The sequence below is a fragment of the Pteropus medius genome, unplaced genomic scaffold (genome assembly GCF_902729225.1).
Source record: "Pteropus medius unplaced genomic scaffold, Ma_sr-lr_union100, whole genome shotgun sequence".
NCBI lineage: Eukaryota > Metazoa > Chordata > Mammalia > Chiroptera > Pteropodidae > Pteropus > Pteropus medius.
In genome coordinates, this window is record NW_024344371.1 from 6717322 (window position 1) to 6728248 (window position 10927).

The window sequence follows — 10927 nt, forward strand, 5'->3', positions numbered from 1 at the left end:
TGAGTTTAAATATACTGAGGCACACCAGGCAGGTAAAGGATTTGAAACTATAAAGTTAAATGCTCATGCATTTGTGACTTAAAATTAATTGTATATCCATTCCCCCATCCTCCATTGTTCATTTTTTCCACATGAGTTTTGGAGTTGTTCATAGAACACTGGTAATAATCTACTCTTCAAGAGTTTGCTTATAATGACAACACCGATGGGAGGCACAGAACAAAACTATTTCATGGACAGGTTCTGTAGACTCTTACCAAATTGAGGCTCCAGTAAGAAAAACATCAATTTGCAAAGGCACAGTGGAGACAGGTTTAATGCATTAAATATAACATGAATCATTCACAATAACAAGTTTAGTGTTTCAGGGAACTTTTGTTAATACAACACAGTTGGTCACACAAAATACAAATGCTTCTGTTGATTTGTCTTGGCATCTCAGATACATCAACAGTGCTAACAGTTTAACAGCTTTGTTCTCATCTGACAGAAAATAATGGCAGTTCTGCAAGGCAAATGTTAAACCTGACCGTATGTATTTATTAATTCCACAGTGTTTTGACAGATTATAGGGGATGGAACTCAGAGGATGCTGACACGCTCACTAAGGGCTTTCATCTCTGTTTCTTCAGTCTCGGTACTGTCACTGTGACTAGCACTTGGGTTGATCAGGTATGTGGGGTACTGCAGCCCCTGCTCGCCTGCATACTGCTCCCACCTCAAGTCATCGCTTTCATGGGTGATGTAGCGTTCCCCGATTTTGCATTCCAGCTCACGTAAATCTAACCAGGTCTGATAATCCTAGGAAGAAATTCCAAAATATTACCATAGAGACGATTAAAAGCTCATTAAAACACTGTTTCATATGTTGTCAGTTTCTCACAATTGATGAGTTACCCTTTTGCCTTGCACTCTAACAGTACTTTGTCTTCCATCAGGCACCCTGAAGTGACGGCATCAGCACCAAAGCCATCCTATTTGCCTCAACTCTGCAAATGCACACTGTTTATATGGTGGGCAATAAATATTTGCAGGTGAGGAATTAGAAATGCTGGTATTCCTTTGAGATTAGTGACTACAAAGAATCCTTCAGTATTTCAGTGCCATTTTTGTAAACTTTAAGTTCAATGTGAAAATAATAATATTTAAAAGCAAACACTCACGCATATACTTTATATTTGCCATGCATTTGTTCCATGAATATTAGTCTAGGCTTTAAAAATATGATTACAAATGAATACAGTATATGACCAGATAGGTATCTACTTGGACATTTATTTATCAGGAGTGCACATATAGATGCATTTGAAAGCTGGTCCTTGGAGTTTTGTTATGACTCTTAGATTTTTTCATTTGTTTGTTTTGGTTTTGTGTGTGCAAGTGTGTGTGTGTGTGTGTGTGTGTGTGTGTGTGTGTGTGTGTGTGGTGTTTCTCCCCTGTCAACTTTTCCTGGCAGGGAGGTTAAGAAACACTAAATTGTTATTAATCCAAATAAACCGATATTAGAATTATAGTTTAAAAATTAAAAAAAATATATTTTTACATACACTCTCAAGATCTTACAAATAATTAGAAGCTCATCTGACAGAAAATATCCAATAATTAATTTTTACCTGTAGCCAAGGGTGACTCAAAGTCTTATCCACACTATAGCGCTTTCTCATTTTTACTTGCAGCAAATTATTGATAAGATCAATGGCTGAAAAAAATTTAAATTATTGGTAAAAATAAATGACAAATATGAAACATATAATTCATTTATAGTTTATTTCACAGTTAATAACAATAACAAGCACTAAAACCTGAAGAAAATTTGTCTTGAGAATTCTAAAACCTTGGTTTTCATTTTATTTTCAGTGCTGAAAAATGAAACTGGAAACAATTGTGGATGAAGGAGTTTGAGTCTATTGTTAAGTGTGAGTATAATCTGAATTTCTCTTGGTTTAGTCTTTAAGATACATTTCTAAAGCAGAAATTTTATTTAAATATACATCATTTCAATATCTCTTACACTAATGGCAAGATAAAACTAATTTCAAAGAGAAAGCATTTACTAATTTTGTTATGTGTTTAAAGTTTGAACACACATAATGGGTTTCATAGTCTTGAATTAAAGGACATCTGGATATTATATTTAAAAGGAAAACTATAAAGCATAATATGGGCCAGGACTCATGATAAATTTGTAACCTAAAAACCAATGGTCCACCAGGAAAATACTTTTGTCTCTTTCAATGTTAAAAAAAAGAAAAAGTGAATTAATTCCTCAACTATCCCAAGCGCCAAGTCCTGAATCAGGTGACTTTGAGCATTGTTTGGTCTACATCAGCCTGTATGGACCTGAAAAAAACGGACTGTCACAACAGTTCAGAGGCCACCTGGAACAAAGATCACTTCATTCAATCAGAATGAATCAGAATCCCTCTCATTATCAGGCAAGAGAAATGACTGCTACAGTCTTTTGGTAATCCAGAACTGTGTCTCTCTGATACTAATATTCCAGTATTTGCCTGCATGCAAGGGCTGTAGAATCAAACACCTAAGAATTCTTTGATTGGAGAAAATAAACGTAATAGCACACATTTAAATGCTGTCTAGCCTATACACCCTTGCCTTAACTGGGATACCTTAGGAAACACAGTAGTTAGTACAATTTCAAATTCCAAACATGTGTTCTCATAGAGCTTTTGAAAGTATAGTTCTCTGGGTGAACTGTGTATTGGGCATGTGCTTTAAAACATCCATTCACATGATTTACTCACTGGTGAGTAAAGTGCACCTTCCATTCTTGCTGCTGTGAAGTCAGAGAGCAAAAATGGAGGTTGAGGGGTGAAGGGGGAGCATATGTGCTACTGTAAGCATGCCACAGCACTGCATTTCCCCAGACACTGCAGGGAATAAATACATGTTATTAATTCACTCATTCTGCTTTGAATTCTATAATTAGGAAGGTAGGAGTATAGTAACTCAACAAAAGGTCTGGTTTGTGCCCAAATGGGCCCCAACGGTGAACCATACAGCCTAATGGGGAGGGACGTACTGCCAGAGGAGAAAGTAGAAGTGTTTGAAGAAAACGGAATTTGTGAGGGTGAAAAAATTGTTCCACTGAATGAAGCATACAACCACAAGTCTGACTACAGGCACAGTACCCACGTGATCAGAATAAGCACAGCAAAGTAATGACAAGTACCTCCAAGAGAAAATAGTTTAGGATTTAAGGAGAGAATTAGAGGGAATATGCGCATGTGCGTGTATAAATATGTGTTTGTGTACAGTTGTGTATGTACAAATATATTTTCTGGCTCTTGTAGCAGAAAACAGAAATGATATACTATTAAATGTTGGAACCTGGAGTTAAGTGTTGGGAACCTGGTGTTACTGAGAAAATAGGTGCATCATTAGTGTTTGAGAGCTCCATTTACCTGTCATTGTTTCTGGAACTCTTAAAGCATCCTTTTTATTAATTAAGTCTCACACAATCCAGCATTAAATGTACTCTGTGAATGCCTTTCATTAAACACATTCTAAAAAGAAATTCTAAGGTTTTTTTTTTTTTTTTTACACTGTTCTCTTTATTGGCAGTGTTCCTCACCTGTATGTATCAATCACTCATTCATCTGTTCATTCACCAAATCTTCCCTAAGGAATTACTGTTGGCAATTATTGGCAGAATTAAAAAAAAAAATCTGGGCCCCTGAAAAGCTCCCAATCTAGTTGCAAAGGCAAAACATACGTGTGCACGCACACATACAATGACAAAATGCACCATTTTAAATCTTTGCCATTTAATTAATATCTTACTCAAAGGAAAAAATATTTTCTTTAGTATTTCTGAAATATAACTAGTTAGGGTCCTAGCGACTATTTCCAGCAGTCTGATCTCTTTCTATGTCAATTGTATTGCATGATACTGATGACAAGAATTCTTGTCTCTTACATTGTGCCCAAAGTTGTCTTTTTATAATGTATCCACATTAATCCTACTTATGTTCTAGATGCAATGGAAAACTTGACTCTATTCTGTATGACAGCTCCTCAAATCTTGGTGACAGTGATTCACCTTAACCTCACCTTCAGTTGTCCTCCAGATGCCCACATCTTCCTGTGCATCCTTATTTTAATATTCACTAGCTGTTTTTCAATGTCCCTGTTCATTAATGACCAGAATTTTCCTCATAATTAACTGCCAGCATAATTAACTTGTACACATAGACATTATTCATATGGCCTACGATTTAGGGTTTTCCTTTTGAAAAATGTTGCATTCTTATTTTTAGGTAGTCCTTATAACTCTGTGACAGTACTTATTATTTTAATCTCCATTTTATATAATAGGAAAAACTGAGGCTTCAAAAGTCATGTAGCTTGGTCGAAATCAGAAAGCATCTAGGTAACAGAGGTGAGGCTGAAACCTGGGGGCTGGCTCAAAGCCCATACTCTTAAACACTATGGCATACAGTAGACAGGCCATACCACTGACTTATTATTATTAACTAATGAGAATGCCAAAAATTAACTAAATTTAAAAATGTTTCCAATAATGAACATTAAATTCTTTTTAGTTATGTTTTTACCATACTTCTATGTATTTAAATGCATGAACACACACACACACACACACACACACACACACACACACACACACATACATACACACACACATAGATATACACATATACGTATATATCCCTGCATGTAAATATATGTATATCTTTGTGACTTTAGCTCAAAATGTCAGCAAATACAATTCTCAATTGTATTTGAGAATTGTAATCTCTAGAAGAGATGTAATCTCTTCCTATCATAGGGATTATTTCTCTTGGTTTTTCACAACTTCCAAACTGACTAACCTATTTGCTATGCATTAATCAAGTTATTAGGAACCTTTTTTCAGAATAAGGCTTAAATACAGGGTCTCATGACTCTATCACAGATCATATTCCCAACTATCATGCCTATTAATTATTCTTTGAATAGGCTGACAGACAATCAATGTTTCCTCCTAGGACTTTCCCATCCAGTCCATATGTTATCACCTTCTCCAATTGTGGGAGACTTTTGCAAATGTTTTATTATGATCAAGGCACATCAGTCTTTGGTATTATACATTCTACCAGTCTGACAATCCTTTTTAAAAAGAAAATACAATTATTCTGGAATAATAGATTCTATATAAACTAATATTGAGTAATATTGACTTTTAGTCATTTGCTTCTAAATCCCAGGATTTGTTTTCTCAGTGTTTGCAAACTATTCGATCGTGAATTCTAGGATTTTGTCAAGGATAAATGTTGTTTTTCGTTGATTTCAGAATCCATCCTTCCTCCTTTTAGAAATTTAGAAACTCCGGCCTGTGTTAAGTATCCTGGCATCTAATTTTATCTACGATTTAAAAAAAAAAAGTACAATGGTTCTAAGAGCTTCTCTGTTAGCTTCTTCAATATGCAGCATGTCCAGTACGGTACCTCATGGTTGCCATTGAGTTTTCTCTTTTGATCTCTCCATTCCCCCCAGGTCCAGCTCCCCACAGAGACCGCCCATGTGTGTGTAAAGGATCCACTCCAAGGCAGTGGAGAGCCAGTAGCACAGGAGCAAAAGGACTAGTAAAACTGGAGTAGCCACAGCAGTCCCAGAAGCGAGCTGACAAACAAGTCCAAATGGGGTCTCAATTCCAGTTCCAAAAAGCAAATCAAGAGTCGCAATTTGGATCTAGAGGGAATGTGGCAAGGCGTGCCTTTCAAACTGTGGCATTGGGAAGAGGGAAAGGGAATAACAATGGGAAAGACAGATACAAGATTGGGCCATTCTGCGAACTTCTCTGAAAAGTAAAGCAAAGGAGAATGGGAGCATGGTCTGGCAGTGGGAAACAGGAAGGAAAGGAGAGGACTGCAGCAGAATGGGAAGTCAGAAGGAAAAGTTGCATATGCTGGCACAGCAGCACAACAGGATGCTAGTGCCCAGGGGGAGGCGAGAGGAATGCAGAAGCTCTTGGTTCCCTGAGCTTCCCTTCACAAGGTTCTGGAGCCCATGAGGAAGGGATATTTGGAGAAGCAGAAAACAGCTCAGAAATTCCTGGTACCCTGTACATCCTTCCACAGATATAGCAAAATGTATATATCCAAATACTTCCCTTTCGTGAGGTGAGGATTATTGCAGCACAGTGCTGGTTTCTTTGCAGTTTGGGGCATGAAGCAGATGTCATTTTAAACAGTTGGGATTGGACTAGGGCCAAAGTGTGTAGAAAATGAGAATTTTCTATTCACTTGGGTTATACTTTTTGTTTCACACCCTCCTCCCCTTATTCTCTCAGTTTGAATACTTTCGCCCCCTCTCTCCCTAAAGAAAATAGGAGCAAAATAGGCAGTGGCTGGTTCCTCTTTTCTCTTTGCAGAAAATATGATGGCAACTTTTTCATAGAATGGTAGAATTATTTTCTGATTGTACCTGCCCATTTAGTCTGAGAGTTAGCCTTTTTAATATTATTCTGAGAGTTCTGTCTGTTCTCTTATTCATCCTTAAACTCAATCCCTTCATTTCATATTATTTATAAATAGTTTTAAGCCCAAGCTCTCTAAACACCTCGGATGTTCAATGTGGTTAGTCTTTGTTTTTTTTTCCTTCTTATTGAACTGTATGGTTCAAATTTTTCATTTTTTAAATAATCCTGTATCCTTCATGAGCAAAGAATTTTGTGCTTTCTAAAATATCTCCAGCCATGGATGGATCCACACTAATGTTTCCTATAAATTAAGAAGAAAAGAAAATCTGTTTTTTGAAGTTTAATGTTTCTTTTTTTGCTACAGTAAATTCTTGGCTAACACAGTTACTTTCTTCCTAACTTCCTGTATAGAAATTTCTCTCATTGCCCCCTCAGTTGAGAGACTGAAATGTCAGAAAAGTGAAGAGAAAATTTTATCAGATGTTCTCTTTTACCAAAATGAGTCCTTCAGCAGATGTTGGGATAGCTGAAGTTCTGTGTAGCCTGTTTGCCAGATACACAAGTATATCTGAACGAAACTAAAATTAAAAGGTATACGCAGGCGCTAAAGGGCTTTATGTTTTAATATGAAATGTTCCATCAGAGTGTCAATTGTATGGATTCCACTTTCTTCTGGTATCAAAATACTGAATTATCATTGAAATTGTGGAAGTACCATGTGTATGGATACAACAGATTCTGTGTCTGTAGAAGATTCGTTTGCATGTGTCATTGCTATGGCTAAAATGAATGACATCCAAAGCTTGGAGAAAATCCTCCAACAAGAAGAGAAGTGGACATATCTGAATACATATAGGTCCCTTAGGTCACACCTTTCAGTCATCTTCCAATTCTCATCTTTTACTATTTGAGTACATGCCTGGCTACCCCCATTTTCCCCATTGAATTTTAGCTCCTTTAAGGTCACACAGATTGTATATTCATTTTTGCATGTAAGTTTCATAAATATTTAAAATAAAATTTATCATTTAATGCATTAGAAAAATGCTTGCTAAATAGCATCTGGTAGACTGAATACATTAGAAATTTAAATAGCCATTTTCCCTGCTTAAAGTTTTGATATCCACATTAGGTGCACATGGTTTGTATATTTTGGCTAAAAATATTCCTAGATGTTATCACAACTCTACAAAATGTAAAAGATCATAGCATCAGTGACTTCTATGAGAATATCAGAATAAAGCTGAGAGTATCTGCAATACAGATCATGTTTGCTTTATAATGTTTATTTTACAGAGGAGAAATTACCTGTGAAACCCCCTAAGGCTAACCTGTTTTGTCCAAACACAGTACTTTTTATTTTTCCATACTGTCTTGTGTCCACACATGAATTATCCAGGGACAAATTTTCCAATTAGAAAGCAGATTAAGAACTATCGCTCTAGTGAAGAAGCCATCATCTGTCAACTACTGAGCTCCCTGCTTTCTATTTTCTTCCCTTTCCATTCTACCTCACTGCCCATCACAGTATGGTGCCCAGTACTTTTGTCGTTGGTAAGTTGTATGTTTATTTTAAAAATCGTTTCACAACCCTTCACATTCCAGCTCTCAACCTAGCAAGCAGTTGCCCGGCAACACTAATTGGGACACTCTTCTCGGGGTCTGAAACCAGAGGCTGCCTGCAGCAAACAAGGCCACTGGACATCATCGTCTCAGTAGTTCCTGAGCCAATTCCTACCAGCCAATGAAATGCAAGACCTTTAGAGACTCAAGTTGATGTCTTTTCAGTTCTTCCCTCAGTAGGAAGTTGTTCTGCCAACGGTTACTCCTTTGCTTTACATTCAATTTCATTGCCTTCTAGAGACCAGCAACACAATTCTGGAAATCCTGAATTGTTTAAAAACTGCATATAGCAGCTCCCAACCAATGCCAAATTGATTCAAAATTTAAAGTAAAAATCAAAATATATTTATATTATTCTAATGATGTTCGGGGTGGATTTTTCTTTCATTTTCACTGCACACTGATGTCATTTGAAGAGGTTTTTGTTTTTAAATGCTGATACTCAAGCCAAAGGTTAAGCGAAAATCTTTAGGAAAGGTATTGGTACTTTTAGAATTGCCTCAGGTGTTTCTAATATGTGCAGTTAGGGTTGAGAATGACTGTGCTAAGCAGTAAACTTTTACAGGCATATGGATAATGCCAGGATCTTAAAGTGAAGATTCTGATTCAGTAGTTCAGAGGTGGATCTGAGTGTCTGTATTTTATTGCATCTCAAATGGAGTCTTAGACTACATTTTGGGCAGCAAGGGGCTAGGGCTTTGAGAATACTGAATGTCACTAATAACTGATTTAATAGTGCCCAAAGGGCCCCTGAGTAGATGGATGTAAACAAAGAGAAAGGTATCTAATCATAGAAAAAGGTATCTGTCCTCAGCCCCATCTTGTTTAGTATTCTGGAATGGAGACATAGAAGGGTTTCAGGATAGCTTCTGCTCAGAAGATGGCAACAGAAAGAAAGAGCAAACAAGTTCCATTTCACAAATAAGTTCCAAAACAACTATGGTCTGGAGCTATGGGACATTCTGGTAAGATAGCACTTAACAGGAACAAATTAAACTAAGCCCTCTTTTTAGGCCCCACTTCCCCATCCCTTGATAGAGGTCTAAATATTAAACTGGAAAACCTGGCTTATCAACAACATGCATGAGGAATAACTCAGCGTTCTAAATCCATAGTAAACTCAACATGAATCTACTTATTGTCCCCAAATCAATTGTCATTTTATCTCACGCTGAAAGAAATGTATTCTCTATAATGAGGAGAGTAGTGACATTACTCTTAGACTCATTGAACCTTGAGTCTGAGTAGTTTTGAGGTTTGATTAAAAAAAAAAAACAGCAAAAAACATAAGCAAAGAAGGGAGTGTTTGAACCACAGTGAACAAGAGGCTGAAGGAAAAACTGCCCAGAAAAAGAGAAGGCTCAGAATGATATGATGGTGATATGATGGCTGCTTTCAAACCTCTGAGATAAGCATTTATTTGGAAAAAGGATTGGGCTAGTTCTACCAGTGAGTATAAACAGAGACATTTTGCTCATTGTGCTAGGTTCAAGTAAGGAGAAACAGGGCTCTTCATGAAATTGTGTATTTTCTATTGCTGGAGCAATTTAAGAATATTCTGTTTAACAGGTCGGTGGATTGGTAACGTGAAGCAGTATAGGGATTAGATAAGATTTTTAACATCCTGTAGTTTGAAATATTATTCTGTGTTGTCATTGTGGAAGAAAGCAAACGTACAGAATGTTTAAACTTTGTTGTTCCTCTACCCTGACATCTCTACGTATATTCAGATGTCATATTTGAACTCAACTATGCTATATCTTCAGAAATGAAATTTATAATTTTATAATTTTATAATTTCAATTTGGGGGGTAAATAAACAACCAGTTTTTGAGCACTTATAATGCCAATGTTCTTGCTAAACTTCTTTTGATCAGTTTCTCTCTACAAATTATTTGTTAGAGAAAAATCTCAATTATATTTTATTTGCAATCAAAATAAACAATTATATGTTCCCCGTGGGGTATCTTTTCAGATATTTATTCATTTGGATTCTGAAATATGTAATATACATATATACATATATATTTAAAAGTTCATTCTACTACTAGATATTATTTAAATCATTGTATGTCTTTGGCTCATAATTTTAAAGTTCCTTATCATTGAACAAAATGCACGTTTTTTTAAAAATTAAGCACAAATAATTCCTGAATTTCAAGTAGAGATCTTTCAAAATACTAAACCCTGGTGAAAGTTCTGACACACATAATTCACTTTAGTTTATCAACTGTGATAGAATTTCCTGGCACCCCGTCAAGCATTTTTAAGCAGTTCACTGGCTAGTCCCCTCGAATCTCCTCCATGCTGTTATGTCTGACAGTGGTGCTAATATGTTGACAAATCAATCTATTCATTAATATTCAGCAGGCTTGCTAGATGTGCAAGCCTCATAAGCTGTTACAAACACAGTTTAATTATTAAAATGACAATTGTCTTTCTTTTGTTTCTCATACTATTGGATTTCTGGGTTTCAGCTACCCGAGACTTATTTTCAATGAGGTTATTTTTTGTTTTGAACAATATGGAGTGAAAGAGGGACCTACAGCTGGTTTCTTTTCATGGCAAAGTGCTACTTCCAACTTAAGTGTTTAGTGTTCTGGAACACTGTTGGATTTTGAAAACATACGATGTGGTAATGGTGCTAGGCTTTTATTTAGCTTTGCTTTGTGTTTGTTCTGGCTGTATTTTTCATCTCCAATTTCTGGGGGAAAAACACATTTGTGACCAATTTTATTTGAATTTACCGCATTGAATGGCAAAACTGCTTTCAAAACAAAATTTAGATGCTTTGATAAATTTCTTGGTATATTATCATAGTCATTCTATGCCTAAAGATGCCATATATTCTATACTGTACATAAA

At 36.1% G+C, this 10927-nt stretch overlaps 1 protein-coding gene across 3 annotated transcripts in view; it reads right to left on the minus strand.

Moving 5' to 3' along the window:
- Positions 1-298: 298 nt before the first annotated feature.
- The window catches only part of PRKD1 (protein kinase D1), a 277719-nt gene continuing 267090 nt past the window's right edge, over positions 299-10927 (minus strand). For all 3 annotated transcript variants that reach the window (XM_039870448.1, XM_039870449.1, XM_039870450.1), the window contains 2 exons: positions 1614-1699; positions 299-801 (listed from right to left, as the gene is read on the minus strand). In XM_039870448.1, coding sequence (XP_039726382.1) covers positions 583-801; positions 1614-1699 — 305 coding nt within the window. In that variant the 3' untranslated portion in view covers positions 299-582. The remainder of the gene's footprint in view (positions 802-1613; positions 1700-10927) is intronic.